The sequence below is a fragment of the Akebia trifoliata genome, chromosome 2 (assembly GCF_017979445.1).
Source record: "Akebia trifoliata isolate Shusen 1 chromosome 2, ASM1797944v1, whole genome shotgun sequence".
NCBI lineage: Eukaryota > Viridiplantae > Streptophyta > Magnoliopsida > Ranunculales > Lardizabalaceae > Akebia > Akebia trifoliata.
Window position 1 is genome coordinate 2,055,200 of NC_141376.1, and position 19,169 is coordinate 2,074,368.

Here is a 19,169-nt window from a genome sequence, read left to right on the forward strand (position 1 = left end):
AGTCTTGTCCCACTCTCCCTTTTCCTGACTTCAAAATCAATTTATTTATTTTTCCTTTCTCATCATCGATCACAAGTATTATAGTAATTTCATCAATTCGAGCCGTCTCATTAATCAATGACGTTAATGAACAATAAGCAATAAAATTTATAAGATTTGTCTGAAGTTTATAATGCTTTGTTGCAATTTGATTAGCAAATCAAATTTTCACTCACGTGCATGGCATGCATATTCCACTAGTATGCTATAATGGATATGTGTAAGCTTTATTGTAGTTTGGCTTCTAAAATTGACCCCATAATACACATTCTTTAATAACTATAGCTTCTGGGTATAGTTTTGAATAATAATTAAATAAAAATAACGTAGTTTGATACAAATTTCCATATCATGAGTTTGATTCTACTGACACCCTAAAAAAACCCATTTGAAAAAAGAAATGGATCCACTTACTCATTGATTCTTGTCCCACCATTCAATGGATCAGTGGAAGAAGTCTAAAATATTCTATTCCAAGTGGATACAAGTGAGAACAATTAATTCCTCTTTCATAATTATTACTTTGAGATTGTACCTCATATCGCACTTTCCAGCCATTGAAGTGTGCTGGGACCATAGATGCTTTTTCACTTGTATCTCAATAAAAAGAATATATGATCCTTACACACTTCGAGAAAGGCCAACATGAAGTACAATCTTGAGGTCACTTGAGCATTATTTCTTTCTAATTTACCTTGAAATTTAAAATTAAATAAAGAGAGCAAGGGTAGTGTGTATGTAAGAGAGAGAGAGAATTATGAAATATAGTCAAGCCAAACCCAATCTGTTTCTACCTTAGATAAACCTGATCTTCTTATTAACACAACTCAAGCTATATTAAGGTTGACATGCTTAACCGTCAACACAACATGATTATAGTTTTATTTTTTATTAAGCATGCAATTTCCTAATTACTTTCTTAATCTATTTATAATTTTGGAATAGATCATTTTTTTTTAAATCATTCAATAATCGTTGTTAGTTAAGATACATCTTATGTTTCACTATTTAAATAGATTATATTCAGATCGGATTGTATGCCATCAATATGACACGTAAATAACACGATATAATCCTCAACTACATATTTTGATCATTCTTGAACTAGGACCCTGCTTCTGTTGTATAAGACGTTAACACCACTTGTAACAAGATGCCCTGCATTATATATAAATCAAAACCCATTTGATCCAAACCCCGTTAGCTTGAAATCATCACATTTAGTTGATTTCAAACAAACTCAAACCCAAATCCAATCCATTAACCAGTATCATACAAGAGTATAGAATGATCTTACCTCTTGAACAAGAGTATAGACTACCATGTGTATAATAATAAAGCCTAAATTTATGTGCATGGATGTTTATAAACATGAGGCATATTGAGCCTTTGACATAACCAAGTGCATGTTTACACATAGAGTAAGACAGTTCCACCAGCTCACATTTTTGCATAACAAAAACAAGGAGATGATATACACAAAACACAAATCCGAAATGAAATTAATCGGCAGTATATGAAAACGATGCTTTGTATTGTACTGATAGCAATAAGAGGATCAACGAGCATTGACAAGGAATGGATGCTGGCAGACACCACACTCTATTTTCTCAGAACCGGTGATTGGAACTTGAACCTGTAAATGAACAGTGCAAATAGGACAGGCAACCTCCCTCATCCGCCTCCCTGATCCATTGGAGGACTCCAAACCTGTAAACAAGAATTATTTATTTCAGAAATGTTTCTTTATCCAATTCTGAATTGACCCGCATGCAGCATTTTAATGCCTATTATGATGTGCGTTGAGACTCTATTCCCCAGCTTTTTCTTTTCGATAATATCTTAATATAATAAAATGATAATGTATCAAACTTGTAGGGAGATGGATGACAACAGTTTCTTGGTCCTCATGCTTCCATCTTATTTCAAGCCTCACCTTGACATAAAGTGGATATGATATGGTCTCCTAGAAAATATGTTGTATATGGCTTAAATATGTCAGCAATTGATAATTACCTGATGATGTCTTGCGATTTCTGTCCATTACCTCCTGCTAATAAATCGCCATCCACAAGGGAAAAAGCAAGTATGTCAGATCAAAGTAAATTTATTTCCTCTCAAGATCAATATGGCATGCCACAGTTAGTAATGGAAAATAGATCATTTTAAAAAGGCAATAAATAGTTTCAAAATTATGGTCATGCCAAGATCTTTGAACCATGTCATTGTTTCGTTTTAAAATAGAACATAGTTTAAAGGTCTCAATCCCCGATAACACAGGTTGAGGTTTGCATCGCCTGTCCCAAGGCCTAGATAAAGGAGGAAGTTATCATCAAACGGCAGTCATAAATTTAGAGTCGAATCCCTTAACATGGATCTGGAAAAATATAAAATTTATTATCAATGATCATGTCAAATTATGATTTAAAAAAATACCATAATAGATCTTGTAGTGCCCCAACTCTCCATGACCCAGATTGATAGAGGGCACTTCTAGTTTCTCAACTTGTTTTTGGCGAGGCTAATCATGTGGCCATGTGAGCTTGACTTCATGTCATGGGGACTAAATTACAAGCTTAGAAAATTCAACATAGCAAAGATCAAGCACATGGCCTCAACATAAATTACATGTCATGGCGCTCAATTATGTACTTTTAAAGTTCCAATCCCAACATTTAGGTTCAATAAAATTGCATGTATTTATCTACCACAACCAGAAATTCTAATCAAATGATAAACTAATACAGCTTGAATGCCTTTTCTATACATTACATATCATTATATGATACTCTAACTAAACATCATCACTATCACTGGGCTTTTGTAGATAGATGACATGAGAACTAAGACAAGCTGTACATACAGAACTCTGCATGAGTTTTTCATAAAGAAATCCAATGTCTACTGACATTGAGAGTAGCAGATGACACCAAAAAGTATTTCAAGATCTAGCAAAACGTAAGCAAAGATATGACGCACCAGTATAAGGGGAAAATAATTAAAGGGATAAACAAAAGCTTAGGTTGCAAAATCTGCAATCACCTGAATCTTCCTGGCAAGATCCTCATGACTCTGCAATCCAGCAGGTTTACTGGCAATTTCTTTCGCATTACTCAGCCTTTGTGTAACTTCAGCCTGTAAAGGAACAAAAGACAATAATGTCCAATTGATTGTTGCAATCAGGTTAACTTCTGAGATATGTCTTCTACATTGAAGCCAGCTAATGGCAGGGCCTAACGAAGATTTAAAATTTCAACTTCGGCAAATTTCAGATCAAGTTGAGACCAAATCTGAACAAGATTTTTGATTGGAACTTAAAATCAATACCTTATTGTGCTAATATCAGTTCAACAAATAGTTTCTCTTCCTTATTTTTCAATATAAATGACAATAAGAGAAACTAATAAAAAACTAACCTTTTTTAATAAAATGAGTAATAAAAAGGTCGAGTGAAGGTTGTAGAAAATAAATTAAACTGTATACCATGCAACTGTCACAAACTCGGACAGGCTGAGAATTCTCATCGGCAGTGAGAGCAATTCTACCATTGGTACACTTGTCACAGAAAATATCCCCACAATTCCTGCAGTGATGCTGAAAAAAAATAAAATGAAAGCCTCGTCAAGTTCACAGATGAGGGGTGATACAAGTGTTTCTTAGTTCAGCAAGTACAGCTATAATTGATTGAAAAATGGTTATTAATGGGAAGAGTCGCACTCTGCGCACAAAAGCTCCAAAATCTGTCCTGCAACCTGTACATTTTGTAACTGCTTCATCAGGAACCTGAAACAAGAGAGAGCAAAGTTACAAATGGAACGAAATAGAAGAGAAAATGAACTTAAATAAAATCATAACCAAGCTACCTTCTCTGGAAAAAAAATCTTTAAAAAGCCAGTGAGATGCAACCTTCATATTTACAATACAAAATGATGAATATGATTTAATTGCAAACCATTAGATTTACTAATGGTTTTGAATTAAAATAAAAAAGAAAGAACATGTGACAAGCAAGAGAACTGCTATATTCAATGAGACTTATCATCTATGGTGCACCTGTTAAATCGTCGATCCTTATTGTCTAGAATCTAGATATTCCCGTAATTTTAGGGACAAGACAGTGTTTAACTGGATTTTCAGTTCTTTCCTATTTCATTTTCCTGAAAATTTGACTTTATCAAAGAAAATGTCACAATCAGAAAAGCATGTCTACTATACCTGTGCTGTATACATATACCTATGAGTGCATCTTAACACTTCCAACATTTAACCACTAAACTTGCAATGGTAAACAAGGTTTTCAAGGGTTTTTTTTCTTTCTCAACTCAAGATCATTGTGGCTCATATGCTATTAAACAAGGGCATGACACTTCAACAATTTCCATATGTTTGACATATATCAACTCAACATACACCCCCAATACATCCAAACGTGTAAAGTACTGACACACTAAATGCATAACACAACTGATGATGAGAATTACTACAATTTTATTTACCCAATGGCGAAATCTTCCTAGTCAAGGAGAATTGATGGGACATCAAATCTTAAAGAGTATATTTTAGTTTTTTATTTAGATTTCTGTTTTAAGACTTTATTTTAGTGTTTAGGATGAGTATTTGAGGTTATTTTCATGTTTTGTTAGCCTATGGTGTTAGTGTTTAAGGGCAATTTGATAACTTTATATTGATTTTTTTAATGAGTTTTCACGAGCTGAAAATTCAAAGGAAATAAAGTTACAGGATTGGGACATAGATGGTATTTCTTCTTTTGTTTTATTTAAGTTGTTTTAAGTTTATTTACAACCATTGGATCTCCTTATTTTAGTTAGATGGTTGAGATTAAATTAAGGGTTTAGAAAAACATTATAAGTACTTGTTGTAATTTCCTTCAATGACGAATAAAATTGAGATTGAAGTTATTGATAATTTTCATTAATGATGTGGTGTGAGGCCATTTTGGAGTGAGTCCAATATCTCTTTCTTCTTCTAATCTTTTTTTTCCTTGATTTTCTTGAATTATTGATTCTTAAAACCCCTTTCTTAATTCTTGAAATCTTGGATTCTTGAAACCCCTTTTTTTATTCTTGAATCCTTAATCTCCTAAACCAAATTTACCCTACCCAAATAACCTGAATTCCCTATTTTTCCAAGATCAAATTCCATTTTCTTATCTCTCATATTGTCGCCCTCCTCTAATCCAGATTTCCCTAAACCCCCTACTTTTCCAAAATCAAATTTCATTTTCTTATCTTCCCTCACTGTCCTGCATCACACACCTTATTTTTTAATGCTTTTCTAGAAAAGAAAAATGATTTCAAAAAGAGGGTTTCTGTAATCCATCCTACATATACCAATTACATTGTTAAACACAATCATTATATGAACAAGATTATTTTTATTATAAAAAAAAAAAAATTATAAGTATAATATATTGAAATGTGGTAAAACAAATTACAAGGAGGCTGAGAAAGCCTCACACAGAGCAACAAAAAAAATAAAAAATAAAATTACAGAATCAGTGGTTGCATAGAAAGTTCCATCTAAAAACAAAGTCATCATAAGTAATCCCCGCAAACTCTATGTTCTGTTTTGACCAAAGGTATAAAAAACCCAAGATCTCCAAGAACCCTGCATGATAGCTTCTAACATTACTATTGAACATCTTGTTATTTCTCTCGTTCCAAACCCCCCAAGCAATAGCCGAGAGTAGCATAGTCCACAAGAAACGTTTTCTGGTATGGAAATCATTACTGGTCCACTCTTCTATCAACGAGGAGAATTTACGAAGAAAGACCCAATTAATATGGAATAGACCAAGGAAAATTGACCAAATATTATAAGAAAAAGAGCAATGAATTAAAATATGATCAATAGATTCCCCTTCCCTCAAACAAAGAGGACAACAATTTGGAGTGATCCAAATTTCGATTAAGGTATTAAATTTCGATTTCGGCGTCTATTTCGATTGGATTGGAAATAGAAATATTTCGTGGAAATATTTCGATCAATATGGAAATGAATACAATTTTTGGAAATGATGGAAATGATAGAAATATTGATGAAATTTTCATTAACCTTGTATGAAACTATAAAATAGGCACTAAAACACTCATTAAGTCATCAAAATACAATAAACTAACATATGGTGTGAGAAATTGAATATCAGCACTATTTTGCTACACATATGCACATGTATTGAAAGGCTGACAGTGGAAATAAGAATAATAATGCTGCATTAACTATATTTATCAAAAAAAAAAAAAAATGCTACATTAACTACATACAACTTAATATGTAAGACATTAAAATGAAGAAACTATTAAGTATTGCATTCATGATTTATTATATTTCTTTTATTTTTTGAATAAGTATGAATAAATTGCTCTAATGTATCCAACTAATTGAAACATGGTTGATTGTATGCGTGCTTATATAAACGTATTAATATGATTAGAATACATTAAAATAAGATGATGTATATAACTAACTAATCATCATTCATTTATACTAACGGATGAATGTTCTATGCAATTTTTATTAGTAAATACTGTGTAATTTACAAGTTCTTTCTAAAAGCAATTATAAGTTTTTTTATTTAAATTCAGTCAAAATTTATTATTTGTGGAGGGTATTTTTTGAAAAAAGTGACACGTGGCAATCTCAAGACAACTTAGCCGAAACGTCCGAATTACGGGACAACTTAGCCAAGCGTCCGAATCAGCAAAGTAGGTAGAAAGGCCGGTCTTTGCCTTCAATTGAGCTCCGAGGGTCTATAATTAAAGTTCGGGAGTTTCAAATCCCTTAAAATAAAGAGTTTAAGTGTACTCACAGGAATCAAGGAAAGCCCCTAACTGAATGGAACCGCCCAAACAAAAATCAAAGAGAAAATTTAGGAAAAATGAAGGAAGGAATCCCCTACAAATACGTAGGTGCAAGACACAAAAGGCATGAGTTCTTCCCCCTCTAAATGAGACACTATTTTTTTTGTATGAAGGTTCTGACTTAGGCATAGGAGAGGTGTTATTGCAAGCACACCCAGGGGCACGAGGAGAGGATATCGCGAGGTATCATCATAGATCTCAAGGTAGTGCAAGTTTTTGCATCTACACTATTCATCAAAATATTGTATTTATACCTAAAAATTGACAATTTCAGTCAAAATTCACTATTCATCGAAATATTTCTAGAAAGGAATAGTTATTTCCACCGAAATATATACAAAAAGAAATTGTTGGTTAAATTTCATGTCAGAACTTGTGGAAATGGAAATATATATTTCGTGGAAATATGTCGAAATTTAATACTATGATTATGATGTATAAGTATAGAAATGTATTCTTACTTTTCACATGTTTTTCTTCATTTTTATCCTAAAAATTTGAGTTAAATACAACTAAAAATTATATTACAGTACGTGTAAAGATGTCTGAGGCATTTTGGGACTCTCAAAAGCACCCATGCCAAATACTTTGCACCCATTTCAGATACTGGCACAGGTGGCCAGGTCCTAGTTACAAAGGTTATATATCAAAAATGGCAATTCAATTCTGCCGTGAGATGTCACCAGGCTGCCTTAAAGTCCAAATCTAACAATTCCAATGCCAAATAAATTTGACAGGAAACAGTTAATATACAATATCAAAATCTTAAGACTAGGCTCAACGTTTTTGTTGATAATCTTTAATCTAGATGGATATGGATGGAAGCTTCATATCAAGTCGGCACTCCAAAGTTAGCAAAGGATCAAATGAAGTTAATAGAAAAAAGATTCCCTAGGACAACCATAGTAATTCATAATCATCATGTCTACAACAAGGAATGAAGTGAAGGCACCTCAAGATGCTAACAATTTTGAGAAATGATCTGATAGCCACCCTTTTTTCTGAAACTAAAATAATCAAGCAGAATATGTTGGAAAAATCCAACAACCTCAAATGAAAATTTGGGCCTCAATTTGTGTAGACTTACCCAGTGATCTTTCTCTTCATTTGCAGGCTTTATTAAGTTTACCCAATCAACAAATCCTTTCTTCTTTTCAGCAGGCTGTTCGGATAACTTGCCAGATTCAGAAGGCTTGCTTTTGAAACTATCCTTTCCACCCATCTCCTTAAGCTACAAAACAGAAAAATAACTCAGAAGGGAAGGACCTTTATTTCCATTTTTTCTGTCGATGAATACCTTTATTTTCTTTTGGTATAATCATAAGAGCATAAATAAAACCCACATTTTATATACATGCAAAGTGAAGTGGAAAATATAAATTCTAACGGTACTTATTTGGTGCCATGAGAGATCCTAGGTAAGCACAACAAGCTTCTCTCTTCTTCGATGAGTTTATCCACAAGTGGAGATTTATTTTTTTTTTTATTTTTACAAGTATGTAGAGAGTCATTCCACCACTCATGCTGTCAGCCGAAATTAAGATGAACTACTTGTGTCAACAACAAAACAGAATTAAAACTAGCCGACTTGTTGGTGAATTTCCTCGATTTAGGACACAGTGAAAAGATTAGTTTTGAGTTTAATTGAATTCTATTGTTCAAGACCCCTAGTTAAACAATTGATTCTCTCACCATTTTCCAACAGTTGATAACTTTTAAGATGTTCCTAGGTGAAACCGGTCACTACATTGAGGATTTTCAAGCAAGAATAACTTAACAGAGTTGAAAGCACAATCAGACGCTAATGGTATATTTTGAAGTCAAAAACGCATCAAATGTGTTGATCTACGATGCACTTCCATGATTGTTTTGATAATATTTACTTCTAGCCCAGCATACAAAAGGCTGGAGGTGAAAACAATTTACTTTTTTTTACCCTAGGTACATTTAAGCTCTTTATCATTTGGTTGTGGAAAATCAATGATGTAATGCTGAGGGGTGATGCAAGGTGTTGGGATCTCTGGTGCATCGATGTATAAAAATTTTAAATAAATAATTTTTATTAAATAATAAAAATGGGATAACCAACACATATTTCTAATTTTAAAATTTCAACCTCCAATCCACATAATCAAATTCAAGTTTTAATCCCCTATAATTAAGAGTCAATACTCAATACTAATCAAGGCCTCTATATACCACTATAATAAATAAAAATAACAAAGTTAAAGTCTAGGACTAAAAAATACTCTCAAGATCCAGTCTCTCTTAATCTTCCACTATATCATAGACTTGCTTCTTGGCTATGTACGTCAATCTGGAGGACTTGGGAATAAGTATCTATAAAGTAATGGCACTATGGCAGTAGAAAATAAAATCATAGTCATAGAAAATATCTCAAAATAGAAAGAAAAAAAAAAGATTTAAAAGAAGAAAATTCTGACTTACACCCATAGAGATTAGTAACATGGAAGCATAAGTGTAGTAAAACATTTAAGATGGAAATGAAATTTAATTAAAAAGGGAAATTTCTATTTACAACAAAGACATAAGCCTCTATGTGCATCAGGCACGCCTCAACTGAGGTGTACGCCCTTTAATGTTTCATAACATGTCATCAATGCCTCGAGTGTCTGGACACCTCAATCTATCACCTCAGTACTTTTATGTGCCTCGAGGCACATGCCTCAAACGCCTCCGAGTATTCCAAATGGTTCACTTTGTCATAAGTATTCCAAATTGTTTGTTTATGCAATTTCACGTATTAAGTATTGTTATCATGCTCGTTCGATCCATTGCCAAAAATATAAATACTCGCTTCTTATGTTTATGCAGTTATTCTAGAGATAATTCTAAGTTATCTCCATAACAAACGGTCCCTTAATGTAAACAGATGTTTACTTGTAACTAGTCATATTTAGCAGAAGACATATAGCCGTCTACCAAGTTGATCGTAGGCACTAGGGTAAAAAAAACATATCAAGAAGAAAGCAAAGGAGTTATGAAGAAAACACATGAAACACTTGGTGTTTGGGCCCCAACCTGAATAGTTGCAGCTGTCACTGTGTCTAGAATAGTGGTAGTAGTGTAGCTGTTTGATTGCAGTCTTATACGTCTTGGTTCAATGTCAACCGAACTTTTGGACCAAAATGTAAAGATAGAAGAATTGGTTACCTGAGAAGAAACAAAAATATCAGAATGCTGGAATATAATAGCATCTATAAAAGATGCAAAAGCACTTAATTAAAACTTCAAAGAGAAGACACCAGCCAACATACTTCCGATCTTGTCACGGTCTCAAGTGGGTATATCCTTAAAGTCCGAGAAGTATTGGGGTCAAGCATACGAATACCATCTAAACCAATCTGAAAAGGAAATTGTAAAAACTGAGTTACACACAAGTATCCAACAACTAAAATCTAACGAAAATGTACTCTTGCAAAAGTGCATAACATATGGGCATTAACATTCTGAGTGCATAAACCGGACGTTTTTTATTTTTGGCTTCAACAAAAGATTAAATTCAGCCAGTTTTCCCTTCTTCTTTTTTTCTAAAATAAATTAACATTAATTGTCTAGATCATATAGACTCAAAATTTCCCTCATGCGCCACAAATTAGTAGATTTCCGGTTGATCCGAACAACTTAACACTCAATACCCATGCATGTGTGTGTATATGCATTCCACTATAGATCTTATAGATGTCATTCAATCTTAACCGAGCCCAAACCTAAAATCACAGGCACCATTTGGTTCCTTCATTAAGCAACCAAGAACCAAAATCATTATAGCTTATCAAGCAATGTAACAAAAAACTTCAAACACCAGGCTAAGTGCATATAAAACACATCATAACATAAATAGCTTGGCAGAAAGAATTGGATCAATTTGACACAATTACAAAGAAAAGCAAATGTGTCAATAACATTCTAACATTTAATCAAGAAAATTCATAATTGAAATATGCCAATGAACATTTCTAAACAAATTTCAAATTTGGGTTATATCTTTTGCAAACCTGGCAAAGAACATCCATGGTGCTTTGACTACCACCTTCGGCCAAAAGCTTGACCCGGAACTTCTGCACCCCATTCCTAACGTCCTCCACCTTTGGAACTGCTCTCACAACCTTACTGGAAGCCACCTCATCCTTCCGAGACGAGAAACTCACAGACCTCCCATAATCATCAAAAGACGACCAAGTAGATGACTTGGCACCCGTTCCTCGAGCACCGTAAGGCTCCACCTTTCCCCCATCATAAGCATAAATTCCCTCTCCAAAGCCATCGACATTAGAGCCACTCTGATCATAGCGAAACCCGCTCTCAGGTCTCTTCCCGTAAATCTCCGAACCCAAATCAGATTGGATCGGATAGTACACGCCCTGTCCTCCATATCTACCTGAATTTTCATCGAGATAACCCCTTTGTGATCAAATTTCACATTACTCTCGTAAGGGATTTCGTACATAGGCGGTACTGAAGAGCCAGGGCGGACATAAGAGGCCGAGTTAGGCGTAGAAAATGATGAATTGGGATTGGAATTAGGGTTAGGGTTCGGAGGAGGAGGAGGAGCGTAATTCGGAGCTGTCTGTTGCTGATCGAATGGTGGATAATAAGATGGTTGATGTGTTGGAGGGTACGGCACCTGTTGTTCAGGAATTGAAGGATTGAAGGATTGGAAATTAGGGTTTGGGGCGTAGGATGGAGCTGTTGGGGAGAGATTGGCGACAGGATCGGGATTCTGTGAATAAGGAGGGTAACCAGAAGAAAAAATAGGGTAATCAGAGGAAGAATTATTGGGAGCGAAAGGAGGAGCAGAGGCGTAGGTTGGATTTAAGGAACCGGGCTGGAGATCGTTAGGATTAGGGTTAGGGTTAGGGTTTTGAAGGTGAGGATGATGGTATTGGTGATAAGGAGTGCTGAAATCTCCTTGTTGCATTCTATTGTTTAGGGTTTTATCTTCTCTTACGATTGCAGAGAGACAGAATTGAGAGAGAGATTTGAGGAATTTTTGGGAAGAAGATTAGGGTTTGATTGATCTGGGAACGATGATGAAAATCTCTGGTTTTCTTTTTCTGCCTGTGTGTTTGTCAAACCGTCAAACTTAGTGAGAGAATGAGTTGTTTGTTTGTTTGTTTGTTTGTTTTCGATGGAAAGAACACGTATGTAAGATAACCTTTATTACACGCGAAGTATTGAGTTGGTATCTGATCCAAATTCCGAAACCCAGCCGGATTCCTCACACAACTGTGGGCTTGTAAACTGATGTCCTTTCCTCATGGACTTGGCCCATAATGATAATTCAACAACTTGGGCCTATTTGATGTCATGGGACCTATTTGATGTCATGGGAAAATGCTCTGATCCAAAAGATAGGATTTAGAGCCGTGATAAAAAAAAAAAAAAACGATCACCTCAACGGACTGGATGTTTACAGAACCATAGATATTTTCCTCGAGATACACAAGAATAATCCATGGTTCTATGCATATTCCACGTCATTTGAGTGCGTTTGAGTTTTTTTTTTTGAGTCCGTTTAGTATTTTTCTTTGAATTTATGGTGTGTTTGAGCAAATTGGGCCTAATTCAATTGAATTGGGCTCATATTAGTATGGTGTGTTTAAAGTTAAAACAAATTGGGCCAAGTTTAACTTGATTGGGCTCATGTTAAAGGCGAAATCTGAGCTGTAGTTGAGTGGGCAAACCCAGCGAAACTTCTAAGGCCAAATTAAGCCTCCCAAGTCCCAACCGTAATAATTTGGGTTAGAGCAAAACAATGGAAAGAGAGAGGGAAAGGAGCGCCCAGCTCACCAGACCAAGAAGAGGAGAGAATAGTTTTATTAAATATTGTGTGTCTAGGGTTGTAAGTTGGGCTGGTTGGAGGGTCAACCCAGGCTCAACCCAAGTAGTAGAACCCTCAACCTGACCATCGAGTTGGAGCTCATTAACCCAAGCTCAATCCGAGATTGAGCTTCTAAAATTGGGCTGAGCTTGAGTTAGTCCAAGTTAAGGTAATTTTAGGCAGGTTGGACTCATTAAACAAATCTAATTTCATTTTGATCAACACATAAATTTTATTTTATATCTTAAAAAATAAATATAATATAAAAAAAATAAAATAAAAAATCACTTGTAAATAAGTTTGCACATAACCTCCAAATCCATTAATTTTTATATTATAAATATTTTTTTCTTAATTTTACAAATATATTTAGGAAGAGATAACTATTTTTTTTAAATAAATAATAATATTTATATGTAAATATATAGCATCGCATTCAGGTTGAGTCAGGTTGCCCAAAGCCTCAACCCGAATTGAAATCTCGTTCCTAGCCCAGGCTCAACTCATTTTCCATATAATCCAACCCAAGCTAACCCATCAATCAAGTTGAGTTCAAGTTAGCCTCCTCAAGTTGCAGTCCTAAGTGTGTCTACATGCCAGTGCTTGGTGTAAGGTACATAATTTTATAATAATGGTTCTAAAGAAGAGTCCATTGCTTGTTGTCTTGATCGTTGGGGCTATTTTTGAGTTTGTTGTTGGCTTTTGCGTCTAAGAATCCAGAAGCAAAAGTAGTAAACGCTTGATTGCACAAATTATTATCATAAGTACCTCTATAGAGGTATTTTTTAATTATCTTTTACTTGAAGGGGAGGGTTTGTTGTCAACATGAAGAAATATTTTATAAATACTTTGAAAGTTCCATTGTATTTTCAAAAGAATCCACCTAGAATTAATAAGTTAGTAAGGATTTCATCCTCACTAAGGGTCCTTGGGCCCACCTTATGGCATCCAAAAATATGACCCGATGATTCAAAAATGTAGAGGACAAAATTCTATGAACTTTAGAAATAAAAATCCCAAAAAAGTTATTTTTCACCGTTGAATTTCAATTTTAAGTTTGGGAGTTATGTAAAAGTTCGGTAGCCATCCATTTCAAAAACTTAAATCAAGATCAAAAGAAATTATGTTTTTTTCTTTTTAGATCTAAGTTTTTCGAAGAAACATAGAGGGTTGTGGTGTTGGATTGCTGATGTGGTAATCCATTTGAGCAAAACCGAAAATCTTATTAAGTAAGTAAGGAGAAGGTTTTTCTTTTCCAAAATGTTCTTGTACAATAACATTCAATGAGTGCTTTGAAGTATCGAAATAACAAGTCCTGTCTTTATTTAATGGTTTGAATGGATTGTTCAAAATTTTAAATCTAAGTTAAATTTGTCCGAATTGAAACTCTGTATATGTCGCGTTTTATAGTCACACTATGAATTGACAAGTGTGTCCAATTATACACATTTGCTGTTAACAAATTTATGTGCTAAGCTGATGAATTAATGGCATTATACCACGTGTTTTGAAAAAACTAGCACAATTGGTCGGTAGAGAGAAAATTTCTGAACGATTTGGAGTTCCCATAAAGAGATGAGAGAAGAGTTGGAGTGCTCTAATCGAAGAGCAATTTAACTGGAAAAAAAAAGTTTTTGAAACCCTAATAAATTCATGGGGTGTCTATAAACTCAGCCTTTGTACATGATCCCCCTTGTAGTTATATAGTACAAATTAAATAACCTCTGATGTGAAATTTTTTCACCGTTGGATTTTGATCTTAAATATCGAAGTTTGGTAGTGGTCTATTTTAAAAGTCTATTAGGAAAAAAATGAATATTTTTTAACCCAATCTTGACCATGATCACACTAGAGGTTTATGTCATTGGGCTAACACGTCAGTCCACATAGCCCAAATGAGGATCTCGGTTCTACTTTGTCTATGGTCCATATAACCTTTTTTCATATAAAAATTTAAAATATGTCCCACTAATCAATTTTTAAAAGAATAATATTGAAATGACCTCAAGATTATGCCTCACATCTCACTTTCCTGATGTGAAAGTTTATAGAACCATAAATGAAATACTCCTATAAACTTCCACGATAGGTACATCAATATTTTTAAATGGAGATATTACAGACCCATTATTTGAACTATTTAATTAGATGAAAAAATAAATTTATTTTTTAGTTTTGTAAACCTATTTTAAATCATGAAAACTCATCTAAGTAAAATGGCACTCCACATGGTCCAAGTGAGGACTTAGATCGAAGTTTTTTTTTATTATCTTATCACACCCTCCCACCGCCACACGCATCCCCCTCTCAGAAAGTCCTACGTGCAACTATTGAGTCGACCAAAGAAATTCATTACTTTGTGGGATTTCAAACACTTTACCTACCTTTCGTGAGGAACTTATCAAGATCGGCTCGCCACTAGGCCAACCCTTTGGGGTTGATGGAAGCTTTACATGGTCCTTGTGTCATGCAATCTTTTTTTCATATATAATATTAAAAAGTTGATCGTTTGTTATTATGCTTACGTGCCACATAACAAGAATCCAAATCCCACACCATGAGCGCTCGAGATCAGCCTAAAGTCAAGCATCTAAAGTCTAAACAAACAGCGAAGATCATGGACGAAACTGTCTCTTACTTGATCTTCTCCAAAAACTTGTGGCCCACATATCAAATGTTGAATCAGCACTTCACAGCCATCCCTCGCTATGTCACACAATAACTAGATTTGGCGGGAAACAAGGAGGAACCAGAATCTCTGGTCAACGTTTTCCTTTAGCAGTTTAGCTTTATTTTGAGGTGGGAATGTAAAAAAGTGATAGAATCCCATGATACCCGCTGTACAATGATATAATATTACTGTCTCCTCATTTAGAAGAAACCGAAATTAAATTAAACCCACTTTTTTTTTATAAGAAAATAAAAATAAAAATATAAGTAGAGAGAGAGAACTTCTACTGGCACCCAAACTATTACTTTTTAAACCCCAACTAAATTTGAAAATGAACAAGTAATAGAACTTTAAGTAATAAGCTGAGAATACTATCTCTTAAGACAGAACATTGGGGCTGAATACTTTCTTCTTTTTAAGGGAGATGTATGGAAGAAAAGATCACAAAATCAACATTGAGATGTCGGATAGTTATGAAGAGAATTTTGATGTGACTATGTTAAATCCTATTTTAAATGGGCGTGTTAATCTTTAATTAGGGTGAGAGAAATAATTTTAATAATTAGGTGCAATAACTAAAGGGAGCTGCTATTGGCACACCAAGTTTTACTTATTATACCCAAGTTAAAAATAAAGAAAATAAGTGAATGATTAGGAATGAGTAAAAGTTGGGGTAGCAATTGAATCTCTTGTTTTTTTGTTTTTTTTTATTGCAAGATTTCTATTTTTCTTGTTTTAGGATTTTATATCAGCCTAATCATAATTATGGCTGTGACTTGGCTTGGTCAAACCCGTTGGGTTGAATCTAACCGAACATAGTTAGCTCAAGTTTGGGCAATAAATAAAAAATGCCTGACTCAAATTGGATTGGGTTCGGGCATAAGTATCAGGCAACTTGATTTGCTTGAATCTGAACTTAATATGACTATAATTTAAAAATATTTCTCATATATTGGTTTCTTTCACACTCCCAGTTCATATTTCTATATGCATGCCTTTTATTTATTTGTATATCATCTATCATAGTTAATGTGTGATTGTTTTCATCATTAAATAATAATTTCTTTCTGATTAATGTTTCTATTTAAGTGTAATTTCATATTTGATTATATTACAATTTTAAATGTTTTATTTATTTTTTTAAAAATTATGATTAACTATGTATAAATATAATTAATTTAGTTAATCTTCTTCAAATTCATTTTATAATTTTATGTATATAAAATTTTGAAACACATTTTTAAGATAAATAATTGTAAAAGTTAAATTCTTTTACATGCCACTTATCTTCATATAAACCCTTATAAATACTAAATTATCTAGTATTAATTACGAATGAATCAATCCGATCAACCTGACTTGGTCGAGTTTTAGTTGAGCATTTCACGATCGAGGTCGGGTAGGGCACGAACGCAGGTTGGTGTTTGTCAATTTTGAGTTGGGCACAAGTTGATCCTAACCTAGTTCAACCCACTCAGAGTTGCAGTCCTAATCAGTATTGTAAACAACTATTGAAATTATTTGAAGTGAGTGTTATAATTTTTTTTTAAGAGCCATGTTGGAGTGACCTCAAAATTGTACCTACAATATTGCACATCCTGGCGTTGTGTTGGAATCATAAATACTTTTTGAATTGTATCTCGATGAAAAACATCTTTGATTCCTACACACCTTTACTTCAAGATGTGCGATGTGAAGTACAATATTGAGATCACTTCAGCATTATTCTTTTTTTTTTTTTTTAATGTCGAGATGATAATTTGAGCACAACCCTTTTAACGTTCGAAGTGTGTGATCTTTAATTGGGATGTCATAAATAATTTATGAAATTAGGGTGTAATAAGTAAAAGTTGGGGTGCCAATAGCATCTTTCTAAGGAGGCGCCAATAGAATTTCTAAGAAGGAAAGATACAATTATGTTCGTATGAGGTGAATTGTGTTCTGGGAAATGCTGTGGGAATAACGCAGAAATCGAAAACTTACTTTGTTCATTGGTTCTTCGATCGAAAAAAAAGGTCTGATTTGTAAATTAAATAAGTTAGACCATGAAGACCTCTATGCATCCCTTCTTTACAGATTTACAGATAGGGCAAGAACCGAGAAAAGCTTCACAAGACTTGCATAAGCAGAGGTGTCTGCAAGGAAGAAACAGAACGCACGAGTTCCGAGAATTACAAGACTTGCAAAGCCATCTTTTTGTTCCTCTGTTCAACTCGTGACCATTAGAGAGATCGCAACATGATTCCGAGTCTTCAACTTCTGATGAAAAGTAACCGACTTTCTCTCTGACTTGTTCGATTGCATTGTTGAGAGATATAGCCATGGCTTCGCTTTCTTTGGCGACTCTCTGCCATGTTTGATTCTCCATCTCTATTTTTCTTAAGCAAGCTTCGAGCTCCATTGTTTTTCCGTTAGCTTTAGCCAAGTCTTCATCTTTTTGTCTCATTAAACTATGTGTTTTCGATTCGAGTCCCCTTAAGAGGACTGAAAGTTGTTGCTTTCTTTGTTCTTGCAGAGCTGATCTCAAACTCTCGTTCTGTTTCAAAGAAAACCCAGAATAAAAAAATGCCGAATAGTAACGCATTAAATTCATAAAAAACGATTGTAAAACAGAAACCCATTTTAAAAAATTGATTTTGAAGAAAGCCCTTTCATGATTCCCCTGTTTTCTTACCTGCAACGCAATGTATCTATCAATTTCCTGTCTCTGTTTCTCAAGATGGGCAACTAAAGATTGAGAAAACGCCATTGAAGGAGGAGATACCACTTGACCCGGATTTTGATTTCTCTGGAGATTCTGGATCATCTGTTGTTGTTGAAGCTGTTGTTGTTGTTGTTGTTGTTGAGGAGGAGGAGATAGATTAAAATCATAAAATCCACCACTAGACCCCATCAATTCCTGTGAACCAGATAAATAGAGACCCAGATTCTCCGAATATTGATGTGCTTGAACAGCCATCTAAAAGCAAAAGAATGAACAACAAAGACTGTTCCTTTAAATATTCTTCCAAACAAAAACACGCAAAACGGTTCGATTGGGGTTCATGTATGATTAGATCAGAAGATTTTCATGATCTCTCATTCACCCTAAAACAGCAACAAAGCTTGGGTTTGTTTGAGAGAGAGAGAGAAGAAGAACAAAACAAAGGGTACTCTATATATAAACAAGTAAGAATAATAAAGCCAAGAATCCGAAACACAGAGAGAGAGAGAGGAGCGAAAGTGGGGGGTCGCATTCAAAAGAGATGGGAAAGAGGAGGCAATAATTAATGGAGTGGAGGCAGGGGCGTACGTTCACACGCAGATTTTGTGACAAAACTATCGGTCAGAGATTTCAGAGCCGTTGTTGAAAGAGAAATTCAATTTTAGATAGAGAGAGAAAGAGAAAGAGTCAGATTGGTAGAGAGATAAAGGTGGGGGAAGAAGAGAGAGTTTATCACTTTTGGACCTTTTTGGTTAGGTGGTGTATTTGGAGAAAAGCTGAAAAATACGGATTATTCCGTTTCTAATTCTTCTCTTTAATAATTAACTTATTTTACCATAAAAAGCAACTAGCAAAATCATAGGAAGGAAACCGGTACGGAAACGGAAACGAAAACGTAACAGTTAAGGATATATGGTTCATGCATATATGTGCATGTACCTAAATTTGCGAAGCACATTTATGTTTGGTTCAACCACATCATTTTGATCTCAAATCTATAATTACCCCCTTAAACCACCCCCCCCCCCC

General features: G+C 34.3%; 2 protein-coding genes across 2 annotated transcripts; both read right to left on the bottom strand.

Annotated features, from left to right (window-relative positions):
• Positions 1-1,364: 1,364 nt before the first annotated feature.
• Positions 1,365-12,061, bottom strand: LOC147408703 (protein FREE1-like). Its single transcript, XM_086420935.1, is given in 10 exon segments — positions 1,365-1,749; positions 2,056-2,089; positions 3,082-3,174; positions 3,523-3,633; positions 3,757-3,822; positions 8,008-8,151; positions 9,963-10,094; positions 10,199-10,285; positions 10,940-11,346; positions 11,349-12,061. Coding segments are annotated over 10 exon segments (1,740 nt in total). The 5' UTR covers positions 11,863-12,061; the 3' UTR covers positions 1,365-1,597.
• A 5,342-nt stretch (positions 12,062-17,403) lies between these two features.
• On the bottom strand, positions 17,404-18,933 carry LOC147408704 (BOI-related E3 ubiquitin-protein ligase 1-like). The gene is made up of 2 exons (XM_086458945.1): positions 18,111-18,933; positions 17,404-17,972 (listed from the first exon to the last, which is right to left on the bottom strand). Exons 1-2 carry the CDS (start codon positions 18,393-18,395, stop codon positions 17,475-17,477), a joined length of 783 nt encoding a protein of 260 aa, XP_086315071.1. The 5' UTR covers positions 18,396-18,933; the 3' UTR covers positions 17,404-17,474.
• Positions 18,934-19,169: the final 236 nt, after the last annotated feature.